The sequence below is a fragment of the Phycodurus eques genome, chromosome 16, assembly GCF_024500275.1.
Source record: "Phycodurus eques isolate BA_2022a chromosome 16, UOR_Pequ_1.1, whole genome shotgun sequence".
Classification (NCBI taxonomy): Eukaryota; Metazoa; Chordata; class Actinopteri; order Syngnathiformes; family Syngnathidae; genus Phycodurus; species Phycodurus eques.
The window spans coordinates 12,811,829-12,831,129 of NC_084540.1; the positions used below are offsets into that span (position 1 = coordinate 12,811,829).

Below are 19,301 nucleotides of genomic sequence, written 5' to 3' on the forward strand. Positions count from 1 at the left end.
CTCTAAACCCCTGCCACGCCCCCAACACACCCACAGGCCTCGCCCTCTTCGCCAAGACGTCGATATGCAAGAGGCATTCTCGCTAGGTGTAACTCAAAGACTTCTACTTTGTTCTTTGTCACTCGCAGATTGTTGAAGAAGTGTGTGTATGTCACTCACCAAAAGGGAGTCAAACCTGTTCCGCTCCAGCTGTAAAACACATCGTCTAAACGGGCGGATGTGAAGGTCTACTTGGGGGACTATCATATCGACATATGGTTATACTGTGTACTGTACTGAGTACTGAGATGGTCTTGGAGTAATATTTTTTTTCATAGAGGATAAAGAATATATGCCTATGAGGAGGGGCGTAGCACCAGATTATGGGCTCCCATTCAGCACCTTCAAAGAGAGCCCCCTTCAAAGGGGTTGGAGAGTTGTGCGGGGGGGGGGGGGGGGGGTAGGTTGGGTGGGTGGGTGGTATGGGGTTTGCAGTCAAGGTTTATCTTTTTAGATATTATTTGTTGACGGGGGGTTGGGGTCCCCTGCCGGACAGCCAGGGGCACCTCAAATGCCCTGGGACAGTGCTTTGTGTTCAAATATCCGTTGCTTAAAAGGTTCTAAAACCACCACTATCCATCCATCCATCCATTTTCTGAGCCGCTTCTCCTCACTAGGGTCGCGGGAGTGCTGGAGTATTGAACCCGGGTCCTCAGAACTGCGAGGCTGACCCTCTAACCAGTCGGCCACCGTGCCGCCAAACCACCACTATTGCATACTAAAGCATGTCAATTGCCTTTTGCATTGTTTGTTAGCATTAAGCTAAGCAGACTGTCCTAAGGCAACATGTGGTTGTTTAAAATACACAATATGTAATTCTCTTTGTTCAATGTTTAATTTGACAGTAAACCTCAACTGGCGGTGGCATTAAACAGCTTGATGCCTCAGTTTAGAAGATGGACGTTCACAGTCAGCAAAACTTCTGCATGTTGGGAAGTGAGTTGACTTCACTGGCATCATAAATCTGCTGACAACGGCTCGTAAATTGGGTCACTAGTATCTGAAGGAACCACTGTATCATAAACAAATGTCTCTTGGGATCATCAGCAAGCAAATCACATTCATTACTTCCATCCATTCATCCATTTTCTACCACTTATCCGAGGTTGGGTCGCGGGGGCAGTAGCCTTAGCAGGAACGCCCAGACTTCCCTCTCCCTAGCCACTTCATCCAGCTCTTCCGGGGGTATCCCGAGGCGTTCCCAGGCCAGCCGAAAGACATAGTCTCTCCAGTGTGTCCTGGGTCTCCTCAAGGTGGGACGTGCCCGGAACACCTCACCAGGGAGGCGTCCGGGAGGCATCCGAATGACTGGGAGGAACGGCCCCACCGATCAGAACCCGAGCGGTGTTCTGTTATTGGACTTTTGTGCTCATCACGGATTGTTTGATGATGATTCTGAAGCAAGTTACAGCTTACTGTATTTGTTAATGATGACTAGTTGACTAATGCAGCTGATCCTTGAAGGGGTTTGCACACCGCACCTGTTTTACACAGCGTTCGAGTTTGCCATATTTGTCTCTGATTGCTAAGCGACCAAACAGGAAGAAGTCGAGTGCCTTTTTCCGATTGTTTGGACTTGAAGTAGGCTACCACCCTGACAACATGGTTTTGTCACAGTTATAACAAAAGGTCCTTGCTTTACTTTCACTGAGGAACAGGAGGAAACGATGAGTGACAGCAGAAAAAGCGAATGGGTTCATATGATTGTAAAGGCAAGGAAGGAGCTCATGGAGTTCAGGCTCGTCCGTGAGCTACAGCTATTTGGAGACCACTTCCAGGTGTACTTCAGGCTCACGCTTCAAGTTTCTCCATGGTATTTTTCATTAGCCTCCAGCACTGACACAATATTGCTCAATTCACTCTGAAATCACTCCACTCCCATCAACAATGAAATGCAAAGGATATTTTGTATACATAATAATATAACGGGATGATTATCCATTTGTAATTTTCACAGTCATAAAGTCCCCTTGGGGGAAACCATGACTACGATGTGCCACGCGATGAAAATAAGTTTGACACCATTGCCTTAAATAATTACAGCAAGCCTAACGCAAGGACTTAAAAATAAAATCCTGGATGACCTGCCATTGACGTCAATTCAAGTCAGAGAAAACTGTCAATCTTAGGAGTAAAATACTAGTGAAAGGTGTTCACTAATAATGTATTTCTTCACAATGCAGCAATACTGTAAGGAATTTTAAGTTACAGATGACTAATCTACCAGTGTAACATCGGTAAAGACACATAGAGCCTGTAAAACTACACAGACATGTGACAGGGTCCCCTCTCAACTATTGGAATTCTCTCTGCATTTTTTTAAAGATTCTTCAACTAACCCACGTGAACAAGAGTGCATTTGTTATGGTCTTTATTTAGTTGTGCGACTGTCATAGCGTCTCTTCTCCAAATACACCTTTGGAGGATTGTATGCCAGTTCAACCACATTTTTCAACCGTTGGTCACTGGATCAGAGTGTACAGCACACTTTTTTAATTTTTTTTATTTTGCCTGCACGACAGACTAATGCAGGGGGCTTGTTCGGATTTGTTAATATTTTTGATAATAATGTCAAAGTTCACACGATTCTCAGGAGAAACACCCTCAGACAAAAAAAAAAAAACGACATTTCTCAGCAGTGGTATCCATGTAGATAAAGGTGTGTGAGAGGGTGTTGCCTGTACATGATGTCAAATGGGTGAGGTGGCGGTATGTGCGTGTCTGTTTCGTCAGGCCTGATGAACAACATTCCTGACATTAGAGCCATTGTCAAAACGCTGTACATTATACTGCAACTGTTGCATAGTCAAGTGTTTACTTACATGTACATGCAGGCTCACCCTCTTTTTTGGTTCAATGACAAGAAAACTATATTAGTCATACTTTCTAATCCATTCTAACCCCCCCCCCCCCCCCCCATCCCCACCCCCGACCCCCTCCAAAAAATACAGTAAAGCTAAAGGGCCCATAATCACTTATCAGCGAGGAAAAAAACCACTTTGCTCTGAAGGGCACAAGTGGTGTTTAACATGTACTGTACGTATTCAAAATGTAAGAAGTAAAATAGGTCAAATTGAATGAAGGAAATAAAAGGCTAAACTTAGTTTAAGTTGAAGAAAATATGGTACAATCTTACATTTAATTTAGCCTTGCATTTAGTTTAAGCAGCCAGTTGAAACTGTTTACCCCAGGGGTTAGCAACCTTAAATACTCAACGAGCCATCTGCACTGTCTCCCACAGATAAAAAAACAAAAAACAAAACACATCTAAATTGATGGTAATGCTGCATACGTCAATTTTCTATCTGTATGTATAAACAAAAACTATAGTGTTGCATTTATGAAATCAATGAACTGTTCCAAAGAATGCACCATTTTATTTTTGCATGCAAAAAAAGCAACATTTTGAACTCTGAAAAAAAGACGCTTGGTTGACACTTACTTTCAAATGAAATAGTCAATACCTATTTGAGTCCTCCTTGTATTCATGAAAATAAAGACAAACTTAAACTATCCACCAGCAGCGAACCAAAAATCCAAATCAAAAATGTCGTCTGCTTTTGAGTTCCCTCATCATTTTATCATTTTATGTGGCGCATACAGTTAGTTGTCAACTGGAAATATTAAAGACTATTTCACTTAACAATGCAAAAGATTTGCAAAAGTATAGCCAATTAAAATCTTTATTTTACCTGGTTAATGTGATTTTGACATTTGTTTTTAATATAGTTCATGTAGCACATAGTATTCTGTTTTATTTAGAAACTTTCCTTTTCTTGGATTTATACATGGTTTACCTACCGTCGAATAGCTCAATAAATTCAAACTAGGTTTCGCACAATTGGCAGTTGTGAGTGACGTATATCTTGAATGACAAATAAAAATAAAATCAGTTTCATTTCATGTTACTTACATTTGAAAAATGAAAAACAAGCAAACAAAAAACATCCAAGTTAAATACTCATTATTTATTTTCCGGTCACAGAGCCACAGCCGATGAGCTGTGTGTTGCAGACCCTTGGTTTACATTAAATATGTCAATATATAATCTGCAATGCAACTGGCCCTCTGTATCTAAAAGGTGCATAGGAAGAAGGATTTTTCAAATGACTGTGCTGACTGACTCAAATCAATGAATAAGATAAAATAGGGAGTGAAACTATGTAAAAAATACATTACTAAAACTGTGACCATTTTAAGTACACTGGAACAATCTAATATTGTCTCATAACAAGATCTGTATAAAAATTCTGCCTATAGGCCTAGAAAGACAATATTATTTAATTCTGATTTACACCGTGAAAGTGTCATTTAACGATATGTTTTTTATTGTGGTGTAGCCCAAAAAAAAAGGGAGCTCACATATTAGAAACAGCTCTCAGTATGATTCAGCACAGTTGTACACCACGGCAATCTACCACACCATGTGACAAAGTGTTTTATTTCATTCGAAGAATTCATTATAAGAAGAATCTTATCACACACCACCCAAAAAAAAAAAACAATGTCACAAAAAGTGGATACTCAGATCACTTACAGGTGTGTACATTTTGACATTTATTTGTTTTGCCTTTCACTATACACGGAATTTACTTAATTTGAACATGTTCGGTTGCAACATAAAATAACATTATCTGATTACTTTCAAGGAAAAGAGGGGAAATTACCTCAGTTTACCACATTTTAATCATGTGTAACAGAAGATTAAGTCCATTTTTCAATGTATGTCCCTGGCATTAATAGATGAGCAAAAACATGATTTGTAGAAAATAAACAATCATTTTTGAATGAAGAAAGTGAAGTTGGATAATTTCCCACAGCACACTGATTGGGAATCCCTGTACTAGATTGTGCAGGTGTACCTAATGTTGTGGCCTGTGAGTGTTTCTCTTGGTCTGTTTTGTTGCAAACTTCAACTGCCCATAGACAATAGACATCACATGAGCACACTAGTTAATGGTCACTTCTCCCTTAAACTATAGAAGAAATATATCACGTGTGTACCTGCTAAGAATGTGTTATGTCACAATTATCACCCTGACTGACGGTAAATGTGTCTGACAAGATACACATTTTTCATAGCCTGCCAAAAGCCAAAATACCAGAAAAAGAAAGCAGAAAGACACCATAACAACCATACCGTGATGCATTTGTTATGAGATACAAAGATTAATATTAGATTCAAAATTATTCAACAACAGCCATTGTAAATTAGATTTATTTCCAAAGGTTACAAGATTCCAATGAACAAGACAAAAACAATTTAAACAGCTCAACCAAATTAATTTGAAATTGTTTTCCTGTAAGTTTCCAACAGTGATTCTGTTTATAAATATACACAACAGTCATTTGCAACGGGGATTGAATAATTTTTGTTGTTGCTTAGGGAATACAAAAAAAGTCAGAATACAGTAGCAGAGTGGTGGTGAGAGGGCAGCAATTTAGGAACACGCAAGGTGGGTGGATTTATGAGTGCAAAAATAGACTCGGCAGGTAACGTAAACTCTGACCAGAGAGAAAGTGCACCATTAATAAGACGACTGTATATGCACTACTGTTCGGGTGACTTCTACTTAATACCTGATCGTTACCGTCCTCTAACTTAGGCTTCTCAACATCATTTGCGACTTGATTGTTTGTTATACAGGTTTTCATTTGCCTCTTTGTAATGTTTTGAGCAAAATAAAATGCTAACTTGCACACATAGTCTTACACCAGTACCAAGACTCTCATGATGGATATTTGGAAACATTAAGCCATGAAGTTACTAATGACAATAATCAAGCGCTTGTCTCTGCTCTCAAACGCTGTGGGCACGTCTGCTGAAAGTGAGAAACCACGCCGTGATGAAAAATGGATGCTACTTCGTTTAGTAATTTTCTCATGCCTACACATTACTACATAGTTCTTCTTTTCCTTTCGGCTTGTCCCTTTAGGGGTCGCCACAGCGCGTCATCCTTTTCCATGTAAGCCTATCTCCTGCATCCTCCTCTCGAACACCAACTGCCATCATGTCTTCCCTCACGGCATCCATCAACCTGCTCTTTGGTCTTCCTCTAGCTCTCTTGCCTGGCAGCTCCATCCTCATCATCCTTCTACCAATATACTCACTATTTCTCCTCTGGATGTGTCCAAACCATCGAACTCTGCACTCTCTAACTTTGTCTCCAAAACATCGAAACTTGGCTGTCCCTCTGATGAGCTCACTCCTAATTCTATCCAACCTGGTCACTCCGAGAGCGAACCTCAACATCTTCATTTCCGCCACCTCCATCTCTGCTTCCTGTTGTCTCTCCAGTGCCACTGCCTCTAATCCGTACATCGTGGCTGGCCTCACCACTGTTTTATAAACTTTGGCCTTCATCCTAGCAGAGACTCTTCTGTCACATAACACACCTGACACCTTCCTCCACCCGTTCCAACCTGCGTCACACATTACTACATAGTTAAGCTGTGAAAATATATCTGCTGAAAGCCTCATTTGGGAATCTAAATAACGACAGCTGTTCTGTGACCATTCAAGGAATCACAAAATGCATTTTCGGGGTGTTGGCTGAGATAGCTAACTAAGTGCATGCTGTAGTGGAAAAGATTAGCTGAATAATAATAAGTAACTCAAAATTGCACCGAATAACCACTGATGCGGATGAAGGCGCTCAAGTTAACTTTTTATATCCTGGGGAAGGGGCGATGCCGAAGTGACGCAGCTAGCTAAAAGGATTTGTCTAAAGCAAGGCTATCTGGTTGTTTTAAATACATGTGTAATTCTCTTTTTGTATGTTTATTTGACAGTACACTTCGAGTGGCAATAAACAGCTTGAAGCCTTTTTTGAAGAGTTGTTCACTATCTGCCAAACTGCAGCTTGATGTGAAGTGAGTTGAGCTCACCGCCGTTTTACCGTGCTTCTTTTTCAAATGTTTGCTTGCAAGTCAAAGCAAAAATACGGCCGAATGACGGCTTGTATCTCAAAAGAAATCACAAGCCAGGTCATCCATATCTTAGTGCAAGACTTCTTACATCTCTACTTCAATACAAGAGTTATTAGGTTTTGTTTTGTAATAATAATAACCACATAACTATGTGCGTCAGTCTCACACGCAATGACTGTCAGCTTTACGTAATCCCTTTTTGTTATTACCGGTATATCTGAAGCGTGACCTGTTTGACGAGCCATGCCTTTTCTCATTGACTCATTTCCACTGCCATTCTTACGCAGTTTAGACAGTCTGTCATTGTCTTTGAACATCGAGGAAAATGTATCTGACATCTGAATCTCTCTGAATCTGAATCATCTTTATTTGCCAAGTATGTCCAAAAAACACACAAGGAATTTGTCTCCGGTAGTTGGAGCCGCTCTAGTATGACAACAGACAGTCAATTTACAGAACACTTGGAGACAGAAAGACATTGACAAAAAAAAAAACAATTACTGAGCAGTAAAGGGTTGCTAGTTATCTGGTAATGCCGGTACATTTTTTGTTTGTTTGACAATTGTGCAAAAAGATGCAGAGTCCTCTAGCACTTAGAGCAGTTCGAATGACTAATATTGCAATAGTCCGGTGCAATGACCATTGTGCAAAGGGCGCTGAGACTTCAAGGAGTGTATGCGGTTTAAAGGTGACGAGTAGTGCGATAATCTGGGACAATGTTGGTTGTGCAAATGTTACAGATACTCCTCAATCAGTGTGCAAATGGAGCAGATGCTACTCTGGCATGAGTGGCCAGTATATGCAAATAGTGCAGCATGGCGAGACAACTAGTGAGTGCACGAGTAATACATAATTGGCCCCACAGAAATGTGACAACAAACTCAAGTCAAAAACTTTCCAGCTTGTTGTAATGGAATTATAGGTTAGGTGTTTAAGAAGTTGATCGCAAGAGTGAAGAAGCTGTTGGAATGTCTACTAGTTCTAGTTTGCATTGATCGGTAGCGCCTACCTGAGGGAAGGAGCTGGAAGAGCTGGTGACCGGGGTGCGGAGGGTCCGAGAGGATTTTGCACGCCCTTCTCTTAGTTCTGGCAGCGTGCAAGTCCTCAATGGTGGGTAGGGGGGTACCGACAATCCTTTCAGCAGTTTTGATTGTCCGTTGCAGTCGGAGTTTGTCCTTTTTTGTAGCAGCACCAAACCAGACTGTGATGGAAGAACACAGGACTGATTCGATGACCGCTGTGTAGAACTGTCTCAGCAGCTCCGGTGGCAGGCCGTGCTTTCTCAGAAGCCGCAGGAAGTACATCCTCTGCTGGGCCTTTTTGAGGACGGAGTTGATGTTGGTCGCCCACTTCAGGTCCTGAGAGATTGTAATTCCCAGGAACTTGAAGGTCTCGACGGTTGACACAAGGCAGCTGGACAACGTGAGGGGCAGCTGTGGCGAAGGATGCCTCCTGAAGTCCACGATCATCTCTACAGTCTTGAGCGTGTTCAGCTCCAGGTTGTGTCGGCCGCACCACAGCTCCAGCCGCTCCGCTTCCTGTCGATATGCAGACTCGTCACCGTCCTTGATGAGGCCGATGACAGTGGTGTCATCTGCAAACTTCAGGAGTTTGACAGTCGGGTTCGCTGAGGTGCAGTCGTTCGTGTAGAGAGAGAAGAGCAGCGGAGAGAGGACACAACCTTGGGGCGCCCCAGTGCTGATGCTGCGTGTGGATGAGGTGACCTCCCCCAGCTTGACCTGCTGTGTCCTGCCCGTCAGAAAGCTGTAAATCCACTGGCAGATGGCAGGTGAGACGCTGAGCTGGAGAAGCTTGGATGAAAGGAGTTCAGGGATGATGGTGTTGAACGCTGAGCTGAAGTCCACGAACAGGATCCTCGCGTAGGTCCCTGCACTGTCGAGGTGTTCTAGGATGAAGTGCAGTCCCATGTTGACTACATCATCCGCAGACCTGTTCGCTTGGTAGGCAAACTGCAGGGGGTCCAGCAGGGGACCTGTGACACTCTTGAGGTGGTCCAGCACAAGACGTTCAAAGGACTTCATGACCACAGATGTCAAAGTGACAGGCCTGTGGTCATTCAGACCCGAGATTGCAGGTTTCTTGGGGACTGGAATGATGGTGGAGCCTTTGAAACAGGATGGAACTTCGCACAGTTCCAGAGATCTATTGAAGATCTGAGTGAAGACTGGAGCGAGCTGGTCCGCGCAGACTTTGAGGCAGGATGGGGACACATGGTCCGGGCCTGCCGCTTTGTTAATCTTTTGTTGTTTGAAGATGCGTCTCACATCCTGTTCATGGATGGTTAACGCAGAAGTCAGAGGTGTGATTGTGGTCAAATCTGTTCTTGAAGGCACAATGTGTATTAGTACTAGGATCACCATCTGCTTTTGAATTAATGTTTTATCATTACCGCAAATCATTTGAAGGAAACTTAAAACTAGTCTTAAAATCCAGAATGTCCATCAATCCATCCATCCATCCATGTATTTTCCTCCGGTTATCCGAGGTCGGGTCACGGGGACAGGCGCTTAAGCAGGGAAACCCAGACTTCCCTCTCCCCAGCCACTTCCCAGGACAGCCGGGAGACGTAGTCTCTCCAGCGTGTCCTGGGTCGTCCCCAGGGCCTCCACCTGGTGGAGCCCGAAACACCTCACCAGGGAGGCGTCCGGGGGCATCCTAACCAGATGCCCGAGCCACCTCATTTGGCAGCCGCTAGACTCTGAGCCCTTCCCGAATGACCAAGCTTCTCACTCTATCTCCAAGGGAGTGCGCGGACACCCTGCGGAGGAAACTCATTTTCGGGCGCTTGTAGCCGCGATCTTGTTCTCTCGATAACGAAACACAGCTCGTGACCATAGGTGAGGGTAGGAACGTAGATCTTGCCTTTCGGCTCAGCTCCTTCTTCACCATTCATACATACATACACAAAGCCGGAACGCAAACCTGCGACTATCAGTGCACTGCACCACATGACCTGTCTGCGGCGAATCAAAAAGACAGGTGCCAACATATTTGCTCTCAGGACTGACAAATTCATGTCATTATGCAAATATTTTACTGTGTTTAAACTGTATTGCTGGTTTTCGCTATGTGTGTAATCCACAAAGGAGTATTAGGGCCATACTGAAGAGTGTTATATTACAAGAAAGAAAACGTATTTCTAAGGGAATAAAGTTAAACATTCCTACACAAACCTAAATGCAACAGTCTGAGAGCAGTACACACTCTCTCAGGAACAGACTGAAATGTTCAAACCCTGAACCTCAGAACTGTGCGGCAGACATGCTCACAACTGGAGCCCTGTGTTGCCCTGTTGATGTCATATTTTGTGTAATTTAGTGTAAAATTACAACTTTCTTAATATGACACCTTAATTCTCCCGACATAAGAGCGTTTTCATAATACTGTGACTTTATTCTTGTAATTATATGCATTTGTTTACATTCAATGTTTTTTTCTTTTCAACGTGGCCGTAGTACTCATTTAGTTATCCACTGTTTAACATGCATGGTCAAATATTTACACTTTCTTGACTATTTGTCAGTAGCACTACATCATAAGCCGTTCATTGTAAAACATCCTTCCAAAAAAGTAGAAAAAGAAACCTAATATTGAATTAAGGAGTAGTAGGACTAGTAGTAGTAGTCCTGGATACAGTATGGTCACATGCAGTATGAATGACTAAAACAGGAGTGTAAATGCCTTTTTTTCCCCCCCATCATTTTTAGTCCTCTGTGGGCCATAGAAAATGTATGCACAAAATATGTTGCAACAATCAATCTAAGGTTTACTCTTCTATATTATGCTTATTTGTGAGTTAAATGTGTCTGTTTCGGGCCACGGGTTAACCATCCCTAGAGTTGAACATGCTGCATAGGAAATCATGTATTTAACGTGAAGGACAGTGGGAGAACATGCCACACAGAAAGTTCCAAGATAGGAATTGTTTGGTTTAATATTCCAATGTCCCCGCAGAGTTGCATACATCATCCCTCTGCTCTTTCTGCAGAGCGTTCAGTAGAATGATCATGATTAATAGTAAATCTGCGTGTCCTGAAATAGTTCTCGATTTCCTCCAGAGATCGGCCACGGGTCTCCGGGATGCACAATGCGGTGAAGAGCAGACATACGACACACACCACCGTGAAAAAAAAGTACAGCACGTACAGGCCGTAGCTGTCTACCAGGTGAGTGAAGGCGTCTGTGAGCACGAAGGCTGTCACCCAGCTCACAGTCACGCATAGGCCCGAGGCAACGCCCCTGACAGCCAAAGGCAACACCTCTGACATCAGCAGCCACGTGATTGGCCCCCATCCCAACGCATAGCCTAGGAAACAAAGAAAAGGGCTTGTATCAATGCATTGAAGCACAGATGACTTTGAAATTGATAATTTTAAATTTAATTGTGTGTGTGTGTGTGTGTGTGTGTGTGTGTGCATAGATTGTTTGATCGATTGAAACTCTCACAAATCCAGCCCAGTATCCTGTACAAAAACACCTTGATATTTGATTTTGTCGAATCATTATTTACCAACCCCAAGTCCAATGAAGTCTGGACCTTGTGTAAAACGTAAACAAAAACAGAATACAATGATTTGCAAATCCTTTTCAACGTATATTCAATTGAATATACTCCAAGGATAAGATATTTAAAACTTTTATTTTACAACTTTTACTAGTATTTGGATGTAATATTCAGTAAACATCCATCCATTTTCTGTACCGCTTTATCCTCACAAGGAGCCTATCCCAGCTATCTTCGGGCAAGAGGTGGGGTACACCCTGCACTGGTCACCAACCAATCACAGGGCACATATAAACAAACAACCATCGGCCCACATTCACACCTAAGGGCAGTTTAGAGTCTCCAATCAACCTACCTTGCATGTTTTTGGGATGTGGGAGGACACCGGAGTGCCCGGAGAAAACCCACGCAGGCACGGGGAGAACATGCAAACTCCACACAGGCGGGGCCCGGATTTGAACCCCTGTCCTCAGAACTGTGAGGCAGATGTGCTAACCAGTCGTCCACCGTGCCGCCTTTCAGTAAACATGTGAAATATAAATTAAAATCGTCCACACAGTCCCAGAAGTTTTTCTGTCGAGGAAAGGAATTTAGGGATTTCATCATCTATGGTCCATGATTTCTTCAAAAGATTAATAGAATCTGGAGAAATCTGTGACTATTTGCAAAGAAAACAAAACCAAAACAAACAATGACGCTTATCAGTTTGCTCTTTCCTGTGTATTTAATTGAATATGGCTTGGAAAAGATTTGCAAATCATTTTATTCTGTTTTTATTTCTGTTTTACACAACGTTCCAACTTCATTGGAATTGGGGTTTATAGAAAACTTATATCGGATATCGGAAAAACTGCTTTAGCATTTCTCCCAAACTATTGAGCCAAAGGACCAACTGTTGCAGGAGGTGCCTCAAATCCCAGGATAGAGGTACGCAATGGAAGGGATTTTCTGCAGGAATTATTGGACTCCATAGTTATACAACATCCATTGAAGGCTAGATAATGGTGTCATTGTGACATTGAAGCCATACAATCAAGGTGTATCACTCACCAAATATAAATACCACAACGCTGATCAGTGGAATGGGGCCTGCAGCTATTTGGTTGCTAGCCATCAAAACCACGTCATAGTGGATGTTGGGCTCCATATTTGCAGTGAAGTTTGGAGGGGTGGGTCCTGGTAGGTAAGATGTGGTGCAGGAACTCATGGTCAGAGTCAGCATGGACAGGAACATCAAAAAGCTGGAGGTGTACAGCAGAGCTTTGCGCCCTGCCTTGTCCATCAAAACTGCCGCCAAGCTGACAGAAACAAGGCGAACCAATCCCACAATTGCAGCATCATACCTGACACAGAGAACAGGGACAGGTAGTGACTATTTACAGCATGTGAAAAATGGTCATTAATTAAGGATAATGATATGTCATGCAGAGTGAACGCGTCAGGTAGCATTTCACACCTGGGCTCCAGTGAGACATTACTCTGAGAAAAGATGGGCTCCAAGTAGACAAGAATGGGGCTGATGCCAGTCAGCTGTTGCAGGAAACGCATCGCCACAGAGATGAGAATTGGCCGGTAGTAGATGGGCATGGCCAGCTGGGACCATGTGATACGGCTCTGCAGACGGATGCTGCACTGCATTGAAAAACAAAAAAATAAAAAATTATTATTATTTTATTTTATCGTTGACTCACCATTTGTCCTTTAGCTGCAAAATTACTTTATTCAACGTGTGATTAAAAGGTATGTGAGGACTTTAATATTGATGTTATTGATGCTGTGCTCAAAACGGAAATACAAAACTACAGTGTGGCCTGTGACAAAAATGAGTTTGACAACCGTGCCCTAACACTACAGTTGCACTCAAAATTATGCAATCCGCCTTTTAAATTATGTACAAATGGTCACTTTTAATATTAGGATGTTTTTTTGAGTGCACCTGTAAAGGCTTTGAAAAATGCTGGCAAAATGCATGTATTAATGCGTAGAAAAGGAGACATTTATTTTTTAATTTTTTAAATGTAAGATACCTTCCTACTAAATCATCTATCCGTCCATTTTCTATACCGCTTATCCTATTAAGGGTCACAGGGATCTGGAGCCTATTCTTGCTGACTTTGGTCAAAAGCGGACCATGCCCTGGATTGGTCGATATAGTCAATCACAGGCTACATAAAGAGACAGACAACCATTCACACTCATAACGTCACTGAGTGGGAAACAGGAACTGAACCTACGCTGTACCGAAGTCAGGCTAGTGTACCACTGTACCTACTTAACTCATTCACTGCCAGCCTTCCCAGTTGACATCGATGTTTGACTTCTAAAGCCACCGATGGCAGTGAATGTGTCAATTTGTCAATGAGAACACAATGCACTATTTCACTTATCGTCAGCTAATGTAAGCACTGCAGTATATGCTTGACCTCCTGGTCCGCTTCAACATTGTTATTCTACTTCTCACCTTGATGGTGTCGAGCTCGCTCTGTATATCATAGTCAGCGCCCCTCAGCCAGTGAAGAGTGTACTTGGCCTGCCCCTCTCTGCCCAGGGAGAGGAGCCTCCTGGGGGAGTGTGGCATGAAGAATAGCAGTACAACCATCAGCAATGCTGGCACGCCTCCTGCCACTGCAAGCCACCGCCACGGTAACACCAGACCTGTACAGTACATCATATAATATGAACCGAAAATGCACTAAAATCTTTACGAATGAACGCAGTTTGACCTTCTCTAAACTTTTGAAGGCACGTCCGTCCACCTGTTCAATGTTTCAGTACTTTGTGCAAACCTTATTGTTTTTTAAAAGGACTTGAATGGCAAAATTCACAACAGGGGTTTGATCCAGGAATTGACCAATAAATTTCCCAATTCAACTAGAATTGGTATTTCACAGTTCTCTTCATCAAGCTGTTCACCTTTTGATAACATTATTATCAGGGCCCGAGCAGCCAGCCCTGCAAGAGACCTATTGTAATCATAAGAATTGTTGTTATTATTATTCTTTTTCTCGCAATGCATCGCATTTTTGAGGATCTAAACATTCACTGATTCAAACGAAACCTTGCATGCAAATCGGGCCTGGCAAAAAAAAATTATATTTATGTTTTTTTTTTTTTTTTTTTTTACTTCACGTCTACTGTACTTGCTTTTAGTTACTTTTGTATTTAATGGGCGATTGCCAACATGCCCCGGCCCTGCCTGTGTGGAGTTAGCATGTTCTCCCCGTGCCTGCGTGGGTTTTCTCCGGGCACTCCGGTTTCCTCCCACATCCCAAAAACATGCATGGTAGGTTAATTGACAACTCTAAATTGCCCGTAGGTGTGAATGTGAGTGTGAATGGTTGTTTGTTTATATGTGCCCTGCGATTGGCTGGCAACCAGTTCAGGATGTACCCCGCCTCCTGCCCGATGATAGCTGGGATAGGCTCCAGCACTCCCGCGACCCTAGTGAGGAGAAGCGGCTCAGAAAATGGATGGATGGATTGCCAACATGTGCTGTCTTTATTTTTTGGCGACTACAGATGGAAATGAACCCTGTCCTAAATCTGGCACTTTTGCACTTTAATCATGTGCTTTGATTAGTGTGTTTTATTAAAGTGCATTGTCCCATCCAAGAGGAAAAGCAGAACGTGAGACCAAGACAACACCTGACAACTGATCAACAGTACCTCGCCAATGCGAGGCTTCAATCAGGATGTTCTAAGGAAGTGAGCACTGAGCTTAGAGTGCCATAGTCTCATCAGCAGGTTGCAACAGAGATAAAGAGAGACTGGAAGAGTCACAGAAAGGCATAGAAGTGAACGTCCTTGGAATTGTATTGGTCGATTCATGCATGAAAAGAATTTTGCCGTTAAGCTCCGTGAAAAGTAAATTGTGCAAAAAGTACTGAAATATTGAACAGTTGGACATGTGCCTTAAAAAAATGACAAGAATGTCAAATTAATTGCACCTGTAAAGGTTCCAGTGCATTTTAGATTCATCCTGAAATTTCACCCGAAAGCCGAATATTCCTAACATTATGTTTGTCGTGTATATTTTTATGTAAACTTTTACCCAAAGTGTAGAGTGCCAGGGCTCCAAATACAGCAGTAATCTGAGGGCAGGTTCCGAGTGCTCCTCTCAGTGATTTATGGGAGATCTCTGAGATGTATACCTGGAACAAAAATACACACAAAATTTACAACTCACTGTGATGAAAATTCACCAGAACATACTGCTGCATGTGATCAGATAATAATTCATTTGTCTTGCCGTCCCATGGTGAAACAGCAAGTGGCCAATCAACAAAGCTTCTCCCCCCCCCCCGCCCCCCCCCCCCCCCCCCCAAACATCCTGTCCAAATTAACTGGGAACAATCCTATGATGGTGTTAATGAGGATTATATCAGTCCTATTTACGGTTCTTATATGACTGTAGTAAATACTTTCAATAAAGCTTCAAACAAAGGCCCTTCGACTTTCAAAGTTCTGTATGTCCACAGAATGTATTGCATCATTACTAGGGTTGGGAATTGGGACAAAAGACAAAATTGCATGAAGGGGTGAAAATTGAAGCCGGCGTAACCATGTCGACCTACAGGAATGGACGCCGCTGTTATCCCCCCTGCGACACCTGTGAGGAAACGGCCCAGGTGGAGCATCCACAATTCCACAGCCCCTCCCAGCAGCAGGTAACTGAAAAACACGTTAAGAATTAAATCACACATGCTATGACTACTGCATATTTACGAGGCGTGTGTGTGCAACACAGTGAAGCTGTATGTAGCAAGGTGCTGATTTGTTGAGTCATTCGTAAGTAAAAATAAAATATTATGTTCCAGACTCAAGAGCAGGGGTGGGCAAACTTTTGTGCCACATTTGATTTTGAAATGAACAGATGTCTTGGTCAATTTGTAGATGGGGTTAATAAAATAGTTACAATGGAACTATGGGTACAATAGGTAAAATGGTTAATTTTAATAATAAAACAATAATCTAATAACATGTTTAAATTGTATTAACCTATTTAATTTAATTAAAATTGATCAACCAATTATTTAATAAAATGTAATTATAAATACTAAATTATTTTACTTGTTTTTAACAAAAAGTCAATTAGACAAGTATTAAATTAGATTAATTAAAATTGAAATAAAAATACTTAATATAATGACATAAATGTTTATTTTAATAATAAATTATGAATTTACTCACACATAAACCTAATAAGGATAAGCAGTATAGTAAAGGGATCGAGGGATATTACTATTATTCATTCATTTATTTTCCATACCACTTATGCTCACGAGGGTCGCAGGCATGCTGGAGCCTATCCCAGCTGACTGTGAGGGAAAGGCGCGGTACACCCTGAACTGGTCGCCAGCCAATTGCAGGGCATTTATAAACAAACAACCATTCACACTCACATTTACACGAACGGGCAATTTAGAGTCTTCAATTAACCTACCAATGCTTGTTTTTGGGATGTGGGAGGAAACCAGAGTACGCGGAGAAAACCCACGCAGGCACGGGGAGAACATGCAAACTCCACACAGGCGAGGGCGGATTTGAAACCTGATCTTCAGAACTGTGAAGCAGATGTGCTAACCAGTCATCCACTGTGCTGCCGATATTACTATTAATGTTATTATTTATATTCATGTAGTTTTAATTCATTAACCAATTATATAATAACATGAATACAAACATGTTAAATGTTTATGTAAAAAATATTTACAATAAATAAATCAACCAAATTTTAAATTATATAATCCATCCATCCATCCATTTTCTGAGTCGCTTATCCTCACTAGGATCGCGGGAGTGCTGGAGCCTATCCCAGCTATCATCAGGCAGGAGGCGGGGTACACCCTGAACCGATTGGCAGCCAATCGCAGGGCACATAGAAACAAACAACCATCCGCACTCACATTCACATTCACACCTACGGGCAATTTAGAGTCTTCAATCAACCGACCCTGCATGTTTTTGGGATGTGGGAGTAAACCGGAGTGCCTGGAGAAAACCCACGCAGGCACGGGGAGAACATGCAAACACCACACAGGCGGGGCCGGGGATTGAACCCCGGTCCTCAGAACTGTGAGGCAGACGCTCTAACCGGTCATCCAACGTGCCGCCTTAAATTATATAAATTAATGAAAAATAAATTAAAATGAATAAAAATAGAAGCAGGGTCAGTGAGTGGTTGGCACATCCGCCTCACAGTTCTGAGGTTGGGGGTTTGAATCCAGGCCTTCCTGTGTGGAGTTTTCATGTTTTCTCCGTTCTTGCGTGGGTTTTCTATTCCTCACACATTCCAAAAACACAGTAGGTTAATTGAAGACTAAATTGGACCTTTGGGAATGTGAGTATAAATGGTTGTTTTGTCTATATGTACCCTCCATTTGGCTGGCAAACAGTCCAGTGTGGACCCTGCCCCTCACCCAAAGTCGGCTGGGATAGGCTGGAGTGCATGGATGAAAAAAGACATTTTAACTGACCAATTTCAGGGCTGAAACTGATAACTTATTCAACAAATATCTCGATCGTGTAAATGCTCCGTGGAAAAAACAGAGTAGACCGTAGTGACTCGGTACTTTGCTCAATGCCCGCCCCTGTTCTAGAGTCAAATGTGTGTCATCCACTGTCCTTTCCAATACAAATTCATATCTAACCCAATAGCGGAAGGCACGGCCGACACCATTATGCTTAACTTTCTGCCAATTAGGTCGTTAAGCAACATGGCCCCCAGCCCGCCTCCGGCCATGCCCAGCATGTAGATTGAGCCAAACAATGCAGCCTGGGAGGTGTCCATTCTCAGCCGGGGGTCCGCATCGGGACCCTGGAGCACTGGCAGGACAGGGGACGGATAGACCAGGGAATAACCAAAATTGAAGTTCCCCAAGACGGCCGCAAAAACAGCCAGTAACAGTTTGGATTTGTTGAACTGAAATGGAGAGAAGTGGATGAGTTAAAACATTGATGACGTTAGTTACACTAGCTGTTCGCAGTTTCAGCATTCTTTGGTACCTGTCTACTGACAAAATGTTCCTATAATAGCATTATGTGTCTATGTAGGTTTCTAGCATACTAGATGTTAGCACCTTTTGAAATTGTGGTTTATCTTATTAGGCTCAAGCACTTTAGCACCTGTCCTGAGATGTTCCTGCAGTAACATTATGGGCCTACGCAGGTTGCCAACATACTAGATGTGAGCATATTAGCATGCATTTTAGCCTTTTTCCATCTATTATCATTAGACATAAACGCTTTAGCCCATATGAATAAAATCTACATAGGTTGCTAAATTTTAGCATAGTATCTATTAGGATTTGTAGCTAAATATTTGTAGTCGTTGGGAGTTTTGTATCTCTTACCGTGGTCTCTGGTGATGACTTTCTTGTGTCCAGTAGAGGTCTTTCTTCATCCATGTTGGCACAGGAGGACTGCACAACTGTAGCCTTCATGACAGATCACAAATATGATTAAGTGGCCGATATAAAGTGTATTTTTGTGTCAAATGAGTCATATTTACAAGTAAAGAACCCATGAGAGGTGTGCAGTGCAGGACTGTCCTGTTTCAGAAGAAATTAACACACAGCAGCCAAAATAAAACTGAAAGTAGGAAGTAAGTCACCACTGGACTTTTGGAAATGACAACCAAGTGGAATTTGTGGTGACAATTACTCAATCACCAAATTCTGACTCAGTGTAAGTCTTCCAGTCCGGGATAAATTTATAATCTTTCAAAAATAAAGATGTTTTTAATTTTTACTAGATGAATTATTTCTGTTGTTCCTTGCAGCCATTTTTTTAATAGCGCTGAATATTCC

The 19,301-nt window shown here is 42.3% G+C and overlaps 1 protein-coding gene across 1 annotated transcript; it reads right to left on the reverse strand.

Moving 5' to 3' along the window:
• Nucleotides 1-10,381: 10,381 nt before the first annotated feature.
• slc2a6 (solute carrier family 2 member 6) lies at nucleotides 10,382-19,101 on the reverse strand. Its single transcript, XM_061700609.1, has 9 exons — nucleotides 19,004-19,101; nucleotides 18,846-18,929; nucleotides 18,144-18,415; nucleotides 16,068-16,164; nucleotides 15,545-15,644; nucleotides 13,956-14,149; nucleotides 12,951-13,126; nucleotides 12,545-12,837; nucleotides 10,382-11,296 (listed from the first exon to the last, which is right to left on the reverse strand). The coding sequence occupies exons 1-9, from the start codon at nucleotides 19,016-19,018 to the stop codon at nucleotides 10,956-10,958; spliced, it is 1,572 nt and encodes a 523-aa protein (XP_061556593.1). The 5' UTR covers nucleotides 19,019-19,101; the 3' UTR covers nucleotides 10,382-10,955.
• Between the last annotated feature and the right edge of the window lie 200 nt (nucleotides 19,102-19,301).

Excerpts from the sequence above, each read along its gene's own strand:
- slc2a6 (XM_061700609.1), bottom strand. Across the intron at positions 15,645-16,067 it reads TAACAGCGGCGTCCATTCCT|GTATACATCTCAGAGATCTC; the intron begins GTAGGTCGACAT and ends TTTTTGTTCCAG. Across the intron at positions 14,150-15,544 it reads CCTGGCACTCTACACTTTGG|GTCTGGTGTTACCGTGGCGG; the intron begins GTAAAAGTTTAC and ends TGTACTGTACAG.